At 35.0% G+C, this 22,067-nt stretch overlaps 1 protein-coding gene across 1 annotated transcript in view; it reads left to right on the top strand.

Moving 5' to 3' along the window:
* The window catches only part of LOC123549885 (uncharacterized), a 61,116-nt gene extending 39,302 nt beyond the window's left edge, over positions 1-21,814 (top strand). Inside the window, exons 52-87 of the mRNA XM_053546526.1 lie at positions 298-357; positions 700-822; positions 1,090-1,204; positions 1,601-1,773; positions 2,142-2,256; positions 2,910-3,103; positions 3,421-3,535; positions 4,179-4,429; positions 4,861-4,975; positions 5,352-5,683; positions 6,366-6,477; positions 6,880-7,082; positions 7,395-7,509; positions 7,804-8,084; positions 8,817-8,931; positions 9,633-9,958; positions 10,440-10,554; positions 10,741-10,967; positions 11,941-12,055; positions 12,386-12,678; positions 13,035-13,149; positions 13,529-13,758; positions 14,260-14,374; positions 15,088-15,338; positions 15,714-15,848; positions 16,193-16,354; positions 16,788-16,838; positions 17,312-17,487; positions 18,088-18,245; positions 18,463-18,629; positions 18,980-19,027; positions 19,473-19,523; positions 20,199-20,316; positions 20,609-20,712; positions 21,165-21,288; positions 21,603-21,814. Of these exons, the coding sequence (XP_053402501.1) occupies positions 298-357; positions 700-822; positions 1,090-1,204; positions 1,601-1,773; positions 2,142-2,256; positions 2,910-3,103; positions 3,421-3,535; positions 4,179-4,429; positions 4,861-4,975; positions 5,352-5,683; positions 6,366-6,477; positions 6,880-7,082; positions 7,395-7,509; positions 7,804-8,084; positions 8,817-8,931; positions 9,633-9,958; positions 10,440-10,554; positions 10,741-10,967; positions 11,941-12,055; positions 12,386-12,678; positions 13,035-13,149; positions 13,529-13,758; positions 14,260-14,374; positions 15,088-15,338; positions 15,714-15,848; positions 16,193-16,354; positions 16,788-16,838; positions 17,312-17,487; positions 18,088-18,245; positions 18,463-18,629; positions 18,980-19,027; positions 19,473-19,523; positions 20,199-20,316; positions 20,609-20,712; positions 21,165-21,288; positions 21,603-21,729 (5,627 nt within the window). The 3' untranslated portion in view covers positions 21,730-21,814. The remainder of the gene's footprint in view (positions 1-297; positions 358-699; positions 823-1,089; positions 1,205-1,600; positions 1,774-2,141; positions 2,257-2,909; positions 3,104-3,420; positions 3,536-4,178; positions 4,430-4,860; positions 4,976-5,351; positions 5,684-6,365; positions 6,478-6,879; positions 7,083-7,394; positions 7,510-7,803; positions 8,085-8,816; positions 8,932-9,632; positions 9,959-10,439; positions 10,555-10,740; positions 10,968-11,940; positions 12,056-12,385; positions 12,679-13,034; positions 13,150-13,528; positions 13,759-14,259; positions 14,375-15,087; positions 15,339-15,713; positions 15,849-16,192; positions 16,355-16,787; positions 16,839-17,311; positions 17,488-18,087; positions 18,246-18,462; positions 18,630-18,979; positions 19,028-19,472; positions 19,524-20,198; positions 20,317-20,608; positions 20,713-21,164; positions 21,289-21,602) is intronic.
* The last annotated feature ends 253 nt before the right edge of the window (positions 21,815-22,067 follow it).

The following is a 22,067-nucleotide window of genomic DNA, read 5'->3' as shown; positions in this document are numbered from 1 at the left end:
TACGGAACTTGATGGAACCGACAAAATTTGTCCGAGTTATATGTAGTTTAAACCATCGAACAATATACATTATACAGGGACTTTGTCAGGACCTGACAATGAGTTCGAGTGAGGGGCAGTGCTCAAATTATCCAAGTTCGAGCAAGCGAAGTTTGACTGTATAAAATCATACCTCAGCTTACCCTATTTAACCATCTGTTTAGTCAGATATTTTTAACATGTAACATTAACTAGGAATTTTATGTATTGGCCTTATTTTTTATTATTCTAAATATTGGTACATGTTATATTTCACAGGTATACACACTGGAGGTGGTCCAATCCCCACACCCGCTCCCAACATGACACCAGCTCCAGGTAAGATGAGAATTTGTAATAAATGGTTTGTTGCAAATTGAGTGATGTTAATGTACCAAATATAGAAACTACTTCAGACTTTAGAATTTATTTAAATGTAAAATAACAAATATAACAGACTGTACGTAATGTGCTTTTGAATGGATTGTTATTGATTTGCTTTGAATATATTCTTCACCATTTGTTTAATTTACAGTAAAGCTCTTGGTTATCCTTAAAATCGAAATATTTGAAAGACAGTTATAATGGTCTTAAAATGCAAGTAAAATTTTTAGTACTAAAAGCTTTCTTATAGGTATGTATTATTTTTTTTGTTTTCTTATCAAAATCAGTATTTTGAAGGTCTCAATCCAACCTTGAACCCACCAATGCCAGGACAATCCACACTAGCACCTATACCAGGAGTCAGCACAGTGGCACCAAACCCTAATGTCAACCCCACTCAGGCACCAACACCTGCACCAAGTAAGTTCAAGTCATTTTTGTTAATTGTATATATTTATATTTCGGTACTGAGAACTGTGTGCTGTGTAAACAGCATGATAGGCTTGATCCTTTTCTTGCATTTGAAAATAATTTAAATAGGTTGGCTTGTTGAAATAAAAAAAATATTTGATTATGCATTATTAGAAAAGATATCTAGATGATGAGTAATTTAATTATCTTCCCTAGAATGGTTTTGGTCCATAAATATTAATTGGTCTTAAAATTAGATTTTTACGTTTGTTTCAGAAATATGCGTGTACAAGGGCAGTATATATACACAAGGCCAGACATGGAGAGATGGTTGCCAGTATGATTGTACGTGTGATGATGCTATGCACGGAAAATACACATGCACGGATGTGTAAGCATATATGTATTTGTATTGGTTTAAAATCATAAAAAAACATTTACATTTCAAAAATTGTTTACACTTTGAGAAAAACTTGCTAAATAAAGACTGCACAAAAATTACAAAATCTACAGTACTTCATAAGGAAATAAGATTGCTAGGAACAGTTCTTGGTAGGAATATATTATTGGTCCCATAAACTAGACAGAAGTGCCAATTATAGTATTCAAAATCTTCATCATGATGTTGTGGATGGATTTCTTTGAAGAGTTGTGCCCCCTAGAAGTAAGCACTAGTATAATAATAGGAACATAGTTTCGGAAAAAATTGTGTCAGTATGAATATATATATATGTCTGTGTAGAATGTGTATTGAGTAAACTGAATTTAAGTATTCTAATATGTTTAGCTGCCCAAGATACCCAGGTCTGCCACCACAGTGTAGACTTGTAAGAGATCCAGTGAACCCATGCTGCCAGAAGCCGGATTGTTCTACACCAGCACCTCAGGTCACCCTGGCCCCTGTACCAGGAGTCAGCACTGTTGCACCAAACCCCAACCCATACCAGACACCCTCAACAAGTAAGCATTTAAGATTTAGTTGGTATGTGTAAAACAAATTCGGGAAAACTTAAAAAAAATAGACAAGGTACTTTTTTTGACGTAATTATATATATTTTTATTTTGAAAAGTCGAATAATTAACATTTATTTTGAAAGGATCGTCACTGTTCAAACTAATGGATTATTTATAATGCTAATTATGTTAATTAAAAAGATATTGTAAAGTTATAGAATTCTTTATTACCTCCACACAGGAAGAGTACATTTTGTACATTTATTAGCATTAAACTTCATTCTGATGTAATTATTTTAGGGTCTTAAAACCCAAGGCACTGACTAAGTCACTGGCATAGAATTATTTAATGTAATATAATGCATATATTTCAGATTTCTGTGTATACAAGGGTGTTCCACTCAGGAAGGGAGAGACCTTCAATGATGGTTGTGACAAAGTCTGCAGATGTGAAGACACAATGTTAAACAGCGTGGTTTGTGATGATAGGTAATACAAACAATCTGTTTCACTGTAAATCAGGTGAAATTCGAAGAAATGAAATAGTTTGTCTGTTTTAAGCATGAATTTTCAGAATTGAAGCAAATTATAATTTAAATATTCTTTAAACCAGGGATTATACAAAGAAAGACTGATGTAGTAGGAATATGTGTTCAGTCTTTGTTAACATATATTGCAGCACTTTCACATTCTATCAGAATCTTTGAAATCCTTTACTATAGTGTTGTTGTATTGGCCCAAGCCCGAAGTTTATAAGAGGAAAAATAATGAAGCAAATCGAGGACTAAATGCAAAGCTAGTATTTCTGTTTCTGTATTTATATATGCATAGGCTAGTTTTGCAGTACATCCTCAGAATATGAAATCACTTGATTAATGATAATTTTACTATGTTAACACCTCTGCGTAATATGCCCTCACGATTAATCCCATTTTTGGCCATATTTTCTTGTATTTTCCCGATTTTTTCATATTGGCCCTTGTTTATGTATTTTGACTCATCTGTGTTTGGTATTGGCTCATTCTGTTTCATATGATGTGCACAATTTAGTTAATATTTCATTCAATTTTGCATAATCAAATAAAAGTAAAGAAAACAGAAGATAGCAGATCTCCTACAAGTTGAGTTAATTTACTTTCTAGATGCCCAACCTACCCAGCACTTCAACCTGGCTGCACCATGGTGACAGATCCTAGAGATTCTTGCTGCCGAGTACCACAGTGTCAACCAGTGAACCCATCAACAAATCCAAACAGCACCATTATTACAGGAGTACCAGGCACAATCACTGGACATACACAGCCAAACCCATCCAATCCATTTACAGGGACCAGAGGTAAATAAAACACAGCCTAATTCAGATTCTTGTGTTAAAGAGGCAGATTTCTTTATTGGTTTTTTCCCCCAAAACTTATTATTTAAAGCTGAAAAGAACTTTTAGCCTTTAAGGTAAAGGAAATATAAATGGGAATTTTATTTATTAGGAATTAATATTGTAGACTGACAGAGCCAAAAACTCCAGAGAAATAATGTTGCTTCGAATAAAAATGATTTTGCAGTAATGTCCCTGTTTATTTAAATTTCTAGAAAACTTTTAAATATTCTGATGATACATTTATATTGAATTCAAATATTATTGTCATGCTATTGCAGATATGTGCTTGTACCAGGGAAAAACCTACAAGACTGGAGACAAGTGGGACGATGGATGTACATACACATGCATCTGTGTGGATGGTATGTCTGGACAGTATAGATGTACTGAGAGGTATAGACATGTATCTAAACCATTTGAATGTTGTACAAATTTACCAAATTAAATACATCCACCTGCTTAGCTCAGTAGGGAGAGCACAGATCTACAAGGCGCGGGGTCTTGAGTTTGATTCCTGGGTGAGGCATATCTTTTCTGTGATGATTTGATGAAAGACTTTGTGACTGAAAATCAATTATCCTCCACTTCTAAGTCATGTTGATAAGTTGGCAGTTACTTGTGGAGAATAGGTAAACTGCCTGCTATTACATAACCATAATACTGTTGATTTTGTAGACATACAATAGGTTTTATTGAAAGCGTTTTCAGGCACACTTTATGATTTTACTGCTGTCTGATAACCTGCAGATTTTTCAAACAGTACATATGAATTCACTTCAGCATAGAGATTCTTCTTAAATACATAACAAAAACATGATAAAATGGTTCATTTTAAGAAAATTTTATGGTGGAAGTTCTGTCATCTAATTGGTTAAAGTTCACGCAAAGTGCTTTTGGTTAGGTGGGGTGGGTTGGGGGCTTTATATTGGTTTGAATGACTTAAGGTGAATGAAACATAATTTAATATCTTCTTTGTTTAAGTATATCTCTTTTTATGTGTATTTTAAACATTTTTAAATTTCATTCTCCCTTGAAGATGTGCAAGATATCCCAATGTACCCGCCCAGTGCAGCATGGTATCCGACCCTGCCGACAGATGCTGTCAGAAACCATATTGTCAGTTCTTTGCCCCGACCCCTGCACCGAATCAGACACCAGCACCAAACCCGAACCTAACACCAAACCCATATCTGACACCACTTCCAGGACATTCCACAGTGGCACCAAACCCAGCGGTCACAGTCGCCCCTCAGCCTGGTAATCCACAGCCAACACCAGCACCAAGAAGTAAGTTTCCTTTGTTGAAAAATAAATTGTTTGAATACAATGACCCTTGAAATATTTTTAACTTGTCTTATATTTGTTGACTGTCATGCAAATTTGAATACAACTTTTAAATCATCCTAGGTGTTATATGTAATTTACACAAAGTCAAGGTATAAGAAGCTTAGAACAATTTTCTAGTGATGGAGAAACACAAAAACGTCCATAAAGCGGAACAAATTCTTACTTTTACATTTTGCCAGCTGTATTCATGAGCATTCTGCAGGAAAGTATTTCACAAAAATGTTCCTTGGGTGACCATGCTCTACAATTGTTAGGGCTTTTTAAATTTGTCAAAAAAGCATTGCTGCCTTGAGGTTGGGATGGGGGTATATTTTCATATATTGTCAATATGCAATCCTCAGTCAATTGCTAAACATTGTTTTTACTTGCAGTGGTATGTCAGTACAAGAACCAGTTGTACAAACAAGATCAGGTGTGGTATGATGACTGTAATGCTGTATGTAGATGTGAGAATGCAATGACAGGATATTACAGATGTCAAGAAAGGTCTGTGTTATCGTGTAATAATACATTAGCCATAACATGAAAAGCTTTTAAAGATGGGACTGTGTTTACCCAATTTTATTTCTGTTTTCTTAAAGAGAACTTTATTTGGTTTTTCAATATGTTAAAACATATTTTCCTGCTAGTTTGTTAAAGTTAATTTAATTTGAAGCAGTCTAGGGTAGATTATAAAGTTAGCGACACATCAGTCTTGTCTCTTATGTAAGAGTATAGATGTTGTCAAGATATAATGTAAAGAAAAATACAAACATGTTCCCAAGAATGCAGCATCTGTTCACAACTTGCATGAAGAATGTCTAGAATAGATTAAGCAAGACTTTGATAGATTTTAAAATTATCACACATTATTTCTTTTCAGGTGTGCTAAATATCCAAATCTACCTCCCTCGTGTACCCTGGTACCTGATCCAAAGGATCCATCGTGTTGCAAAGTAGCATCTTGCCCAACACCCCCAACAAGTATCCCACCAACACCAGGATACCTGAAACCAAACCCCAACACACCAGCACCACCAATGGTCACAGGAATAGCCCCAGTGCCAACACAGCCATCTCCCTATCCCAACCCCAACCCACAGAACACACCAGCACCACAACCAGGAGTATCTACACCAGTACCACAACCAGGAGTATCTACAGTTGCACCACAGCCAGGAGTAAATCCAACACAAGCACCACAACCAAGAACAGGTAAATACTGTAGAAAAACAAAGGCTGTATAATTCATTTTTAGGGGGGCGGAGCTTTGACTGCCTAAACAGGTCTTACAGTAACTGCATTGATTAGTGGGCGGAGCTTTGACTACCTTTACAGGTCTGACAGTAAATTGCATCAATTAGGGGGCGGAGCTTTGACTACCTTTACAGGTCTGACCGTAAATTGCATCAATTAGGGGGCGGAGCTTTGACAACCTTTACAGGTCTAACAGTATACTACATTAATCAAATGGTGGAGCACTGATTACATGTAAAGGCCTAACAGTATATGCCATCAGTTACAGGGTGAACTTTTTCTTACCTACAGGTCTGACAGTAATAATACATTAATAAGAGATGGAGCTTTGACTACCTGTAAAGGTCTAATGGTATTTGGCCCGTTTAAGTGACTCCTCCAGAAGACTGTTGGTTCTTTTAGTTGAAGGATAGTGCAAAGTAAAGAAGATGCTCTAATTCCAGAAGCTTCAGTGTTTTTTTAGTGTGCCAGGTATAAAGCACCCAAACATGGGACTCTTATCCTAATGTCAGTAATTTTTAGTTGGAGGAACATGGGCTCGAACTCACAATCTTTGGTTCCATAATCAGACAGTGTTACCAATGGACCACTCTGTCTGCTGTGAACAAATATCTATCTGGTATCCTAACTTTCATTATAGGATGTTATTTCAATGGTATGGTGTACAGTAAGGGCCAGAGGTTTGACGATGGATGCGACTACCACTGTGTCTGTGTTAATGATATGACCGGACAATACACTTGCACTAAACGGTAAATCTTTTCTTGAATATGCAAATTATTTTGTTCTGTCATTGTACATAATTTTTCAGGCTTAAATATTAATTGTTTATCTTAACATTTATAATCTGTTTTTTTTTGTGGTGAGACTCTGTGGAACATAAACATTTACCTGCTTCTGTATTGTTAAAGTGTGTGTATAAAAGGGTGTCTGAGATTATTACAGACTGCAGTTACATTGTCTAGTAATTAAAGGGATAAGATGTAAAAGGATGCTTGTTTTTTTTTTCAATTTCATTAAATCATGCATCTAGAAAAATATAATGCTAGAAGTATATAGCATAGTCTAAATGTCTAATAGTTTTGTAGGTGATTTTAGGGATTTCTTAATTCGAAAGCTTTTCAGAAAGATAAAGGCTTTCTTGTTTATTTCAGTTGTACTGATTACCCACAAGTTCCAACACAGTGTGTGATGGTACAGGATCCAAAGGATGCTTGCTGCAAGGTTCCATACTGTGACTATGTCAACCCATCTCCATTCCCACATGGCATTCCAACACCAGCACCTAACCCATACGTGACACCTCTACCAGGCCAGACAACACTCGCTCCACAACCAGTCACAAGACCACCCCCAGGTAATATGACAGATCTAATCTGGGCATTTCTTCTAATTTGTACTTAAAGAGGCTTTTGTCTGGTCTTAATTTGACAACAGTGTATATATTCAGATTATGTTTAGTTGAAAGCTTTGTATATATTCAGGTTATATATAAAATTTGAAAGCTGTGTATATAAAATATACAGGTTTTATTAAGTTGAAAGCTGTGTATATATACAGGTTAGATATTAAGTTAAAAGCTGTGTATACATATACAGGTTATTTAAAGTTGAAATCTATGTAAATGGTCAGGTTATTTTAGATTGAGAGCTGTTATATATATATTCAGGTTATTGTGTATATAAGGGAGTATACTATCAGCAAGGCCAGACATGGGATGACGGTTGTCAGAAGAAATGTCGCTGCGATGATGTCTCTACTGGATACTATTCTTGCTCAGACAGGTATAATCTAATGTTAATTACCCACCTTGCTGGTCACCTGGGTAGCAAGTTTGATCCCTAGGCATGACATATGCTGACTGTGATGATGTGACAGGAGTCAGTTGTCCTCTACATCTCTACTTTTTCATTTGTCATTACTCCATTTTTATTTGTTATTTAATCTCCCATTATTGCTTACACTTTGCTCAATGCTTTTCTAGGATCTCAGTTCACTTTTAGTTATCTGAAATGATGACAGAAACAGAAACACGAAGAAACAAGCAACAAGGTGCTATATACTTTTTTTTTTTACAGATGTCCAAGCTATACCAATCTACCAGCAAACTGCAAACTGGTCACCGATCCTAATGATGCCTGCTGTCTGGCACCCGATTGTAACACCTTTACACCAGCTCCAACACAGAATCCAGCAATCTTTAACCCAGGAACCAATCCATCGGTTACCGGCATTGGAAATCCCTCTACAACACCTAAACCAATAATTGTTATGCCAACCTATGTACCAGCCGTATTCTCAGGTTCCAGCAGTAACAATCCTGGAGGCAACTTCGGAACTGGACCAACAGGAAATAACAGTAAGTTACTTTTGTCAAGGGGAAACAAAAAGAGCAATTGATTCTGTTAAAAAAGCATTTAAATATGTTTTTTTCCATCATTGCCTTGAATCTTTTTTTTGATTTCGAAGAAGAAAAGATGTACTTTTGTTGCTTTCTAAAAACTTTGAATTATCTCTTTATTTTAAAATATTTATATACATGTAACTCTTAGTGCAAATGTTATTCATTTTTTTATTTATTTTGTATTTTGTTTTTAACATTTTTTTTAAAGAAACTCATTGAAAAATAGTGAAATGGGTTGTAACAGATGACCGCAAACATACATATTAAAGCTAGTGTGTGTACGGTAATTATAGGTTATTAGCTTTGTATCGGGAAATATGCACGAGTTCTTCAGCGGAAATATTGCGCGACTTTAGGAGCGCAATATTCTTCCGCTGAAGAACGAGTGCATATTTCCCGATGCAGAGATAATAACCTTTTTATTACATACGCATCTACACGCATAGATATGTAAATATAATAAATATGCTCAGTATCCTGAATAACTAAACAGAAAAATAGTGTAAGAACAAACACTGAATTACGTCACGCACCCAATATGAAACTCAGGCGTCAGTATATGGAAAAATATTGACGTTTCCGGTACCAGTGTAACTTAACGGGGAATAGAAACGAGTATGTAATAATATAACATACACATGTGTTTAAGTGTTTAACGTTGATATATAAAACTAATGTAAATTTCAGAGGTGTGTGTCTACAAGGGTAAGATGTACACTCAGGGACAGACCTGGGATGATGGTTGTCAGTTCCGATGTACATGTGTGGATCAGTTGAGAGGCCAGTACAGATGTACTGAAAGGTGAGACTCAATGACTCTAAAACTGTATCTCAAAGACACTTCAGCTGTACACCAGTGACTCTATGACTGTACATATGTATGTCAAGGACACTAAAACTATGTCAAGGACACAAAAACTGTCAAGGACACTAAATTTGTATGGCAAGGACACTTAACCTGTATGTCAATAAACTTAAATTTGAAAAATGGCCCACAGTTTATACCACAAGAATCTTTGGGATAAAGTTTCTGTGTAATTTGCACTATGTAAGTGGATATAAAATGTAAGGTGTAGTATACTAAGTAACCTTGACCCAGACTAAGACATTTGTTCAGTCTGAATGGTTGCTTGTTTTACATGAAGTCTGATTTAGAAGGGTTCTACAGTAATAAAATTAGTTCTATTTATAGTCAGCAAGAAATACAAAAACTTGTGATGTAAGTTCATTAAGGATTTTTTTTACACATTTGGGTGACCTAATAGCTTGTACATTGTGTAGACATATTGTATTTTCAGTCATGTATGATCAGCTGGAAAAAAGTATGTGATTCAGCATTTTTCATTTGCTGCTAAGTATTGCTAAAATTTTTACAATAATCACAGTAGAAGCATTGACGTATGAGAGATTTACGAGAGTTGTGTCCACTTACTTGATTGGAAAATTTTGAAATTTTTTAACATTGCACTTCTATATAGAGAAACGTTTTTTTACATTATTTAGATGCCCAAGGTACATTAACTTGCCAGCTTTCTGCACCTACAAACAAGATCCAAAGGACGCTTGCTGCAAGGTGGCTTCGTGCGATGTTTCACAGGTCCCAACTCCTGGAGTGTTTGTACCAACACCCATTCCAAATTATACTGGAGTACCAGGTATGAACACCGGACCTTCAGGTTCAAATCCACCATACACCTACCAACCTGGCTACAACACCGGACCTTCTGGCTCAAACCCGCCATACACTCTCCAGCCAGGCTACAACACTGGACCAGCTGGCTCAAACCCACCAATCAATCCAACATCAGGTTCCATCTCTGGAAATAGAGGTAACATTTGATAATTTATTGAAAATGTATTTTACTTGGAGAGTTGTAGTATTTTTACCTTGAAACTTCCTGAGTTTTAAAATAAATATGAAAATTCCCATTTCTTAATGTGCTTTTCATTAATTCCTGTCTTGTTGCTAATAGAGACGAGATTTTTAGTGAGAAAGCAGGAGAAAGTATGTAATTTAAGCCTCCTTTATGATTTGTTGACATCATGTATGAACTTGCCCTAGCAAATTTGTTTGATGTTTGATATTTGAAAAAAGAACCAGTAATTTATATTTTCTTATTGTAATTAATTTAGATTACTGCTCTGAAATGTTGACCAACTGCTAGAATTTTTTTTCTAGCAATACATTTTCCTCTTATTTTGAAGAATGTTTGTATAAGGATTGGTAACTTTGTGATTTTTTTCACTCGGTTTAGAAAGATGTGTAAATCTTCCTTTTTTAAAATTATGAGTTTGCCACTTTGGTTTCAGACAAGTGTATATACAAAGATATGACAGCCCATCCACTAGGCTCTCAGTGGCAGGATGATTGTAAGAACTGTATATGTGAAAATCCTCTCACCAACTCATACAGATGTACAGACAGGTGAGTTCAAAATATATTCTATAATGTCATCTTTGTAGCATGTAGTTAAGAAGATTTTTTCGAACACAGTATCTAATAAGTCTTATATTTAGTTACAGGAAGCTTTGCATCAAACTGAAATACAGTAATAAAAAAATTTATTACTCTCCATTAGTATTCATTATTTATTTATTATTTATGTTACAGATGCCCAGTATACTCTGACTTACCAAGCACTTGCTATCTGGTTAAAGACCCGAAAGATCAATGCTGTGCCCTACCTCAGTGTTCTGGTACCCTTTCACCTGTTACTGCGACTGGTACCCAGCCTTCAGGACCATCTGGCTCTAACGTTGTACCAGTTGGTACCCACACTCAGTTTTCTGGCAGTTCTAACCCCAATCCAGGTTCAGGAACCGTAACAGGATCAAGAAGTATGTTCAGTCATCATTTTTTATTGATTCAATATTAAATATACTGTAAAAGTAGAAATTTTCACAAGTGTTTAATATTTGCTATATTCGCGAGGACCTACATCTGGAGAAAATCAGTCATCACGTAAATACCTTAAGTATAATTCAAATTGTAATAGGATACCATTTTAACAATTTCACGAATATAAAACCTCGCAAACGTACTCAAATTGGAGAAAGTTTGACCCAGCGAAAATATGTGCCTTTTACAGTAATAGGTTTTGATATCAATACTTGTGCATGCATGTTTACATATTAGTAAAACTTTACAAGTTATTATAAGAAATTGATTAATAGAATTAATTGAGTATTTTGCTACATGTCAGTCTGAATGTTTTAAACTTTGCATTTCAGTATTACATGTTAATGTATATTCTTCTTTTCAAGCTCTTCAAAATTAAGAGGTTTCAATTTTATACTAGTATCAGTAGATCTATGCAAAAGATTTCTCCTTCTTATTTCAATAAATGAGCCACGCCGTGAGAAAGCCAGCGTAATGGCCAGGATCCATGCTGTTCGCTTTCTAAGCCTATTGATATTAGAGAAACCGTTAGCGAACAGCATGGATCCTGACCAGACTGCGAGGATGCGCAGGCTGATCTGGATCCATGCTGGTCACAAAGCCACTATGTTGGTTTTCTCATGGCATGGCTCAAATGTCTATGGTGTCACAATCCAGAACATCCAGTTATTCACAGACTTTGGTTAACCACATTTAAAACTTACACGTGATACTGAAATCCAAAATTTAAAACGTTCAGATTGACATGATCTACACTGGTCGCACGCAAAGGCTTAATCAGTCATGTCCAGCATGATAAGAGTTAAATATTTCAAGTAAAACCATTTATTATAGATGTGAGCTGTGTAATAAATAATACTCGGTTGCAAATTCTGGAAAATATTGACTCTATTTGGGACTTGCTTATTTCAGCTGCATGTGTTTACAAGGGAACTACCCACAATCAAGGGGAGTCCTGGGATGATGGCTGCGCCTATACATGTACCTGCACTGATGCTAAAAATGGTCTCTATACATGTACATCCAAGTAAGTGCATGAGTTTCTCATGTTAAACTTATGATTATGATTTAGGATTGAACACACATAGGAATATGACTGTCACCAGTGATTTTCTTTTGAAAATGAATCAGAATGTGATTAAACTTTCATAATAATAGTAAGTCAATCGCTTATTTCAATAGATACCTGAATTAACTAATAAATAAATAATTAATTAATTGATAAAAAGTACGGTCAAGCTTGATTTACCTTTTAAGCTACGTATTACTGCACACAGGGCATTGTCTTTTTTTTTTCAAGTGAAGTCATATGACTAGGCACAGTTATGTAAACAGGAAACTTTTTGTATATTTTCAGGTGTCCAAGATACCCAACTAACATTCCATCCTACTGTAAGATGAATACTGTACCAGGCATGTGCTGTAAATCTATGAGCTGCAATATCCCACAGGTTGGCAACTATGTACCATCTCCAATGTTGGTACCCACACCAGCACCAACCCTGGCTCCAGGCATGACACCCGCACCAAACTCTGGAAATCCTAATGTCATTTATCCATCTGGTACCCAGCCTGTTATTGGAGGACAGAGCCAATATCCAGGAAGTGGTTATGCTCTACCACCAGGTACCACTGTTGGAAGCATCAGAAGTAAGTCTATAAATAGATTGTAAAAGTATGCCTTATTACAGATTTTTTAGTTTGTAAAATTTTGTGCAATGCAAAATTTTAAACATTTAACAAAGTTAACATATTTTCTTCTTGACTTTATCAAGTGGTGTAATAATCCTTACATATTTAGGAAACAGTCTTGATACTAAGATAATGTCTGCTTATTTTTTAAAGGAGTTTCATATTTAGGGTAGTGATTATTTGTTTTGTTCTAAAACTCTGCTGAAAATATTTCTACTTAAATTTTAGAAAACAGCTTGCAGGCATTTTTAATGCGAACATGTAGCAGTCACTTAATAAGATACTGTACTTAAAAATAAAAATGGATTTTACAGGCCAGTGTGTGTACAAGAACCGCCTGTACAACCAGGGTGAGACATGGAATGATGGTTGTGAATATACCTGTGAATGTATGGATGGCAAGACAGGATATTATCAGTGTAAACCACAGTAAGTGCACTTTATTTGCTTGCAAAAAATAGTGACAAAACAAGCGGGACGCATGGGCGTTGAGGGGTGTCTTCATGTTTTTTAAGTAATTCTTTACAGTCTCAGTAACAGTGTTCTGGGAGTTCACATGTTATATTTTTATTCTGGGTACAAAAAGGCCACCTGATATAGATGATGCATAATAAAAAAATCCATAAGAGTTACTAATGAACAATTTTTCATGCAACAAAACCTGCAATTAACCATTAGAGGTGCATATATTTTGAAATATAAACTTTGGAGGTCTTTAGACAAACATATTTGAAGATAGTTTTGTAGATATAATATCATAAGGAGATAGAATATTATTTTTAATAATTAATGTTTTTGTGTTAAACAGGTGCCCCAAGTACCAACTCCCACAAGGTTGTTACACAGTCAAGGCTGTTGGCAAATGCTGTGATGACCCAGTTTGTATGAAACCAGATGGTACAAAGTTCAACCCAGTGACCAATCCACAGACAGGCTACCCAGTTTATGGCTCATACCCAGTTGGAACAGGAGGATTCAGACCAGGATACAACCCCAGCACGGGAACCTCTGGTACCACAGCTGTAAGTGGATATGCAAGTAAGTAATAAAACATTTTCTTTATCTTCTAATTTAGTTGGTTCAATTTGTTCAGTTCATAACATCTAAAATCATTTGCCATCTTTCTCTGAGTCTTTCTGGGAACTTTTCAGGTCTTTGTGCCTAGAACTAATTTTTTTTCAGAAATCGGCTGTTCGAAATAAGCTGTTAAAACTGCATTAACTGCTTTTATGTTAGTTAACTGCCATCAGATAACTACTTTAAAAAATGGCATTCAAGAAAACTAACTGACAGACTGAAGGCATACCATGCCAGCTATGAATGTTGTATTAAAGAAGTTGAGCAGCACCATGAGAAAACCAACATAGTGTGTTTGCGACCAGCATTGATCCAGACCAGCCTGTGCATCCGCGCAGTCTGGTCAGGATCCATGCTGTTCCCTTTCAAAGCCTATTGCAATTAGAGAAACCGTTAGCAAACAGCATTGATCCTGACCAGACTGCGCAGATGCTACATGCTGTTTCTACTTGTTTGTTACAGACAGATGTGTCTACAAGGGTAGAATTTACAACCAGGGACAGACCTGGGATGACGGTTGTGACTATTCATGTCAATGTACCGACGCACAGCATGGCATGTACACATGTTCACCAAAGTATGTACATTAATAATTTCATCCTAAATGTTTGTTATTCAGTTCCTTACAGTTTTAAGGATATATTCCACATTACATAGAAAATTGAGGTGTCATTTAAGTCTGTTAAGTCTCTAAGAATGAGTTCTAGAGTTTTATTCCATTACCAGTTTTTTATATACCTGCTTCAAATGTTTATTAGAAAATGACTTCATATGTTGTAATTGTTTTTGTTTTAAAACTTTGTCTTTAATGGTTTTGTCTGTTTGTTAGATATCTTCATAGATTATAAATTTACTTTAGAACTAAGGTGTATCAAATTATAATATTGTTGATCAAGATCATGTAAAATACAGGAATGGATTCAGGAGTTGAGGATCGCATTCAGAGGTCACAGATTTACATCCAACCTGTGGTAGCACTTGACTGCTTTAAACATTAGCTTGTATACACAATCACTAACTGCAGTATGAAAATGGTTTCAAGATCATAAATTTGACTGTTTAGACCAGTCACAAATCTTCCATCATCTGATTGGTTGATATTTTGATGGATTTTGAAATTGACCAATAGCAATGAAGTATTTTGAGACTGGTCTCTGTATTCAGTTTTATAAGCTTGTGCCTTGGTTAGCATTTCAGGGAGCAGTCATTGAGATTGTAAGTCATAAGAAATTTCCATACAATGGATGTTTGATTAGTAGAAACATAAATAAAGCTTTTTTGTGTAAACAGATGTCCAACTTACACATCAATGCCATCAGTATGTCGCATGGTCACAATACCAGGCCAATGCTGCCAGGAGCCACGCTGCAACTTCCCAATGCAAACCACCATTGCTACACCAGTCATCCACACTGTTGCTCCACAAATCTCAGGATGTGTCGATGCTATCCCCAATTGTGCTGCATTCGGACAGACAAGCTGCGTTGCTCCATATGATAAATGGGCACAACAAAACTGCAAGGCCTACTGTAACCTGTGTCGTACGTATTTCTCTTATGTTTTACTTTAGAAACTACTTTTAGATGATTTTTTTACCAATATTCAAATAATGCTCCTTAACTTTGTTTTCCTTTTTTCATTTTTAACCAGTCTTGTAACTATCGCTTTTTTAACCAGTCATATCTGTAGTTGTGGTGCCTCATAAATGGAAAATCTAAATGAAAATGATACATCGGTCGACACTAAGCACACAGTATATAAGTAATTCTTATAAAAACATGGTACTGCCTATTCAGTATGCTAATGAGAAAATATTCTAGGGTCACTGTTTGCTAAATTTAATCTCAGTGTAGTAAAATAATATACCCAGTACTTTCTATGTGTTGCATGAATATTTATGAATATGATTTTCTTAGCTCATACCCAGAGCCCCAGTACTTACCAGTGCGCAGACAAACTCCAGAACTGCAATGCTTATGATGCCTCATCCTGTACCGGTGTATATGAACCATGGGCCAGAGAGAACTGCAGGAAAACATGCAACCTTTGTAGTATGTACTTAAAGTTTTCTCTTTTTGATACCATTGGTTATTAGCTTTAACAAATAGTTTTGATACAGACAGCTTCTTAGTTTCTAAATCTTTTTCGATTTATTTCATCTTATATATCTCACATATATATCATAAAGTCTATATTGTATTGTGTTGATTTAAAGCAGTTTTAAGGCAATCAAAGTTAACTTCAGACAAGCCTTTGGTCTTCAGCGATAGCGCTAGTTTGATGTTGTAAATTCCACCAGCATTTTTATAGTACTAATAAGTTATGCTCCCACAATTTACAAATTGCCTAACTGAACATCATCCTGTATTTCATTATTAATTTCTTTAAATTTTAGCAACTGCCCCACCATCACTTGTAACCCATTATCCACCAAACACACTGCAACCTTGCACAGACAAATTGTCTAACTGTGCATCATACGATAAGAACACAGCCTGTGAGGGTTTATACGAGCAATGGGCTATTGATAACTGCCAGAAATACTGCAACAAATGTAGTAAGGGAATTTTGTATTCAAAATGTATATATTAGTTTATACTAATTTGTTTTGATTCATTTGTGATGAATGCTTCAAGCTTATTTGAACTATTCTCAAATTTGTTTCCTGGAAAAAAAACTCATTGAGGCTCGAACCCACAACCCTTGCATTCCAGTTGAAATGTATAAAGTAAACAGCTTGAAGGTTTAACAAGAATGTGAAGGAGAAATTTAAAACTTCATTTGTAATAGCTACTTTTGATTAAATGTTATAATTGAAGTTCTTATATTCTTGAATTAACAGATCAGGTAAGATGAAACTTGGTTAACAGTCAGTATGGATTAAAATTGTTTGGAGCAAAGTAGGAACATGTATAGCAAAGATTCATTCAATGCTCTTCATATTGTTTGGTGTAACAGTGGTATAACAGTATTTATCTGATATATTTCAGGTGCCACAGGAAACTATGGAACAACAATGACTGTACAGTTACCAAGCAGCAGTAAGTTTAATTAACTAATTCTTACCTTTACTGTCATTCTTTCAATTAAAGTCTAATTTTTCTAATTAAATCCAGCTCATGGGGGACTACTTTTCATGGATTTTATTATTTATTTCATTCGGATGCATTTTTATTATTTTCACTGCTCTCAGATTTGTTTTCTCCAGCTCTGTTTTAACTTTTTTTGTCAGCAACTGCTTGCAATGTTTTAGATAACAGAAATTCAGACACCTTTCTTTCCACTAATGGATTTGTCTTGGATGAAATTTAAGCATAAAATGGAAGAAGGAGAATAACAGATTGGTTTGTGTAAGGGAAAGCTTGCATACAGCTCTGATTGACAAATCATGCATTGAACAGAAAACTGTTGTTACTCATATTAGATGAAAGAATCACGACATTTTTCTGTCAAGCATGAAATGACATGCTAAATGCTAATAAAGACTACTTCATCTTCTTTACTTTCTGTTCAGACTGGATGATCATGATGAAGGGTGTAGCAGGTGTACCGGGTGACCTATACAACCTCTGGCATGGAACTGGAACCATGAATCCAAATGTACCAGAAGCCATGTATCTAACTAGCACATATGCAGGACATTACAAACCTGACCTGTCCAATTACTGGAACAGTCTATGTATTGACAAGGTATTTATTACAGAGCAAATAGATTCTCAGTAATTTGATCTTGATGAAATCAAAGTCTTATTTAATTTATTTATGCTCTAGTCTATTTATGTCACATTCCTGTTTTTTTTTAGTTCAAAATAGTTTTTGTCAAGTCTTTTTTCTGTAATTTCATTACAATTATACAGAAATTAACTGCAAAGTCAGTCTAGGGCAGTGTACTGGTACATGTACCTGGTTCATTGTGTATCAGAATAATATATTTACAAAGCAGTAGATTTCAGAGAGCTAAGTGCTTCCCTACAAAACGCTGAATAAGTAGTAGAGGAGAACCTTTCTGATTATTTTTATTTACCTTTGTATTGCTTAAGAACTTCATAGTTTTGAAGGTCTTTCTTCCCAATTATTCTGAATGCCAGTTCTACTGCTAATGAAAGCCGCTCTATTTTGGTTATAAAGGTCAATCGCAATAAAAATAAAGCCCTCTGGGCTGCAGAAAATCTGTCTCATGTAGTTGATGATTTATGTAACATTCAGTGATTAAATTGTTTGCAGTGAGAGACATCACTGTATAACATGAACACATAATTTGTAAATAAAAACATTCCAATGATATTTCAGGTGAAAGTCGCAATCTTCAACAAAGGTGTAGAGAAGGCAAACATCATCTTTGATGCTACTGGCTCTGACAAAGAGAGTTGGTTTAATCCAGACAAAATTATTTCATCCACATGGACAGACATCCGATATGCACCTAAGAACATCTTTAGTTTATTAGGGTATGTACATATATTTCAGCAGAAATTCAAACATTGATTATTTCTCACATTAGAACTTATATTAACGCAACTTTGGTGTAAAGACAATAGCTTTAGCAATCTTCTTCTTTGATAAATTAGGGGTTGCACAAACAGTAGAAGTAATACTATTTTTTGATGTTTGTTAGATTCTGTGCATCGATTAAAAATTATTGATATTTCGTAATTTGTCTTTCAGTGACCAGGCTACAGGACACGAATTCCTTGCCAGTAGTTCCGGAAGTGGATGTAACTCTCAGGGCTGGATTATGGTATCAACAAAGAATAATTGTCCATTTGAACAAGGAACCCAGAAACCTGCCTTTTACTATGCTCCAGGACAGTCCATGACCACGTGGGGATCAAGTAAGTGAATTAGTGGTTTTACTGGTTAGGGTAACTCGGTTACTGGTAGCCTTAATCATGGGAATTTCAATCTACAGCTCTAATCAATGGAACATTTCTCTATCAAGCTATAAGCTCTTACCCATGGAACTTCTTTCTATCAGTTTATAGCTCTATTAGATGGAATTTCTTTCTACCAAGCTATAGCTACAACCAATAAAACTTCTCTCGATCAAGATGCATTTGAAAATAACTGAAAGAGCACTTTCTTGGAGAGTGAACCGGGGAGACATCGTACAGTTTTGATAAAGTGTTGCACATGCAAATATGAAAGTTCACACAATATGTCACATTTTTAATTATAATTTCAGCTCAGGCTGGTACTGGTGATGTCTTTGCCATTTTGGCTCATCCCAACTGTAAGTTTATTCAATAATATGACTTATTCGTAAAGTTAGATTACTACTATAAGACTTATGTTTGAAATAGCTTAAGAAATGTAGGGAGATACCAAAGGGAGCACCACTGCTTGTTCTCAATATGCACACTTAATTTACGTATTTAGTAATAAATGTTTAACACATTTGATCCAGAATTTATACATTTGAAGTAATTTTCTAAAGATGAAATATTTTAATGAAAGATGCCCATTAGATTTTTTTAAACCATTGTTAAAAAAATCCTCTAATTTATGTAATGTTTAGTTGACCTCTTTTATTTTCATTGTTTTTGCGAGGATACGTTTGTGATGTTTTAAGAAAAGGGAGTTTAATATTACTGTTGTTTTGTAATGTAATATATGCAGCAAAGTTTCATTTAGATATATACTTATTCTTACTTGGATTATCTTTGGTTTATTTTCAGGCAATGGAACGGGCGGTCCAACTAGACCATCTCAGACATTTGTATCAACATGTGAGTGTACATTTTATATTCAGTTTACTTATGAAATAATGTATTGACAAAATTGTGTTTTGAAGTTGTAAATTACACGAAAATGAGGTTATACATGCCAGAATAATTTCACAAGGACAGAGCGCGAGTGAATTATTGTGGGAACATATTACCGATTTAGAGTGTATTAATTTGAGTAAAAAACGATTTTGCTATACATTATATCGATTCTAAAAATACATCAAATTATGAAAATACCTGTAGCCAAAAAGTAGAAAGTTTTCTACCATCTTATCTGCAAACAGACTGTCCAAGTTTATTATATCACCCACCTCATTTAGCATAACACATTTCTGTTATCAATGGTGTTATAAATAGTCTTTGCAAGACAGTGTCAGAATGACCTTGTCTGGACTTTTAAAATTGTTTTCTTTCCAATTATCGTTTTCTATCGGATTATTTCACTAAATGAAATGTTACACATAAGTATGTTATGTTTTTTTTAAATTATAAACTTAACTGAAGTTACATTTGAAATGACTTTGAAAACCTGTGAAAAGAGTCTCGCATACAGCATGAAATCCTTCAGAATTGTTAATATTCTGCTTTCTGCAAATGTCCATATTCTATATTCATATACCGCTTATGAACAGTGTCATATTCAAAATATTGTCATTCCAATATTTTGGTTTACAGCTAGTTTCTGTATATACAAGAGCAAAATATACAACCAAGGCGATATTTGGCAAGATGGTTGTCAGTACAACTGTACTTGTGAGGATGCAAGGACTGGATTCTACAGATGTCAAGACTTGTAAGTTATTTTTGGTGCCTCTCTTTGATGCTGTGGTAGTGAAAGCGACTGGTGAACTGGATGTGTACATTTTGTAACTGTTAGATGCTGCCACTATGGCGGCACTGGTCTAAATCCGTACTCCAGCTTTACTTATTTTGTATTTAGATTTCTGATGTTAAAATATTTTTTTGAAAAATGAGTTGTTTTATTTTGTCTACATAATCGTTAAAGTATTCAATATCACCTCTTTTGAGTAGTATATCACAGTTTGAAATAGAAAGTATATCAGTTGATCGCCTTATTATTACAGATGTCCAGTATGGAACAATCTGCCATCCGGCTGCACGTTAGAGAAGAAGCCAGGAGAGTGCTGCTCTCAGCCTAACTGTGGAGGAACAATTCTACAACCTGGAAGTACGTACTATAAATTTCTTGTTTAAATTATTCATATATATCTTTGTAAAGATTTCATAAAGCTGTGTAATATATGGATATGATGAATAAGTATATTATACATTTTATATTTTAACAGATATAACTAGAGTGCCAAATATTTCATAACAGTTTATGTAGCTACAAGAAATACATGTCAGTTCAATGGCAAATAATATTAAAAATGTTAAAACATGGAAACAGTTAAGGAAATATATAGATATTATAAATCACTTCATTCTGGTGGCAAATAAGAATTTTAGTCAGTATGACCGTAGTCGTGCTTCTACGGAGGCAAATATTATTTTGTAGTTAATATAGATACAGCATTGACTTGTCGCTACGGTGGCAACTTTTATTCCCCAACATAAATGTTTACTTTAGAGTCAGAGAACAGATTTGTTAACATGACAAAATATTGTTTACCATTTCAGATACAGCAAATACATGCTACTATGGTGGCAAATATTACCACGAGGGAGAACAATGGAGAGACGGATGTAAATACAAGTGTACTTGCCAGGATGGAAAAACAGGATTCTACCAATGTCAGACACTGTAAGTTATACTTCTAAATATCAAATAACATAATTTATAAAGTGCTTAAATAGCATGAGTGAAATGACAGTTTATAAATTTTGGAAATTCTTTTACTTATATATTAGTTGCTAAGTGTCTGTACGTAAAAAAGTTAAGAATAGACAAACATTGACAAAACTGAAATCATTCAGTGAAGCTCATAGTGCGGATACTGACACTAGAGCGGGTTGAATAACTTTGAAATTACAAGTTTCTAAAAGAGCAAATTCAAGTAAAAGCGTTTACTTATGTTCGTCGAAATGGTGATCGAAAGTCATTGTTTTTCCTTCCAGTTGTCTACAATGGACTTTACCCCAGAGCTGTCATCTAGACCCCCCACCAGCCGGAAAGTGCTGCCAAGTACCGGTTTGTCCTAGCAACGTGCAGCTTCAGTATCCACCTGGTTTTGTTCAGGAATAGAAACATTGATGAAATCTAACATCTTAATATTTGTATTTATTTGTGTTATATAACTTTCAACTTAATAAAATATGTTTTAAATGTATTTTAATTTTGTAATTAATTTGTTTTCATTACACGTCTTAGTACATTTCACATCAATTATGATGATAATGGTGATAGCCTGGATGTATTTCGGAAGTAATGACTTTCGGCAATTTTACTTTGATTCTGTTTACTCCTAATGTCTTTCCGGCACTCTCCGGCTGCTAATGTAGTTCATATGAAAAAGCTGGAGAATGCCGAAATCGCATATGGAAAATTAATCAAAACGAAAATGCTGAATGTCATTACGGGTC

This window comes from Mercenaria mercenaria, chromosome 6 (genome assembly GCF_021730395.1).
Source record: "Mercenaria mercenaria strain notata chromosome 6, MADL_Memer_1, whole genome shotgun sequence".
In the NCBI taxonomy this organism is placed as follows: domain Eukaryota; kingdom Metazoa; phylum Mollusca; class Bivalvia; order Venerida; family Veneridae; genus Mercenaria; species Mercenaria mercenaria.
This window is presented reverse-complemented; position numbering and strand designations above follow the sequence as displayed.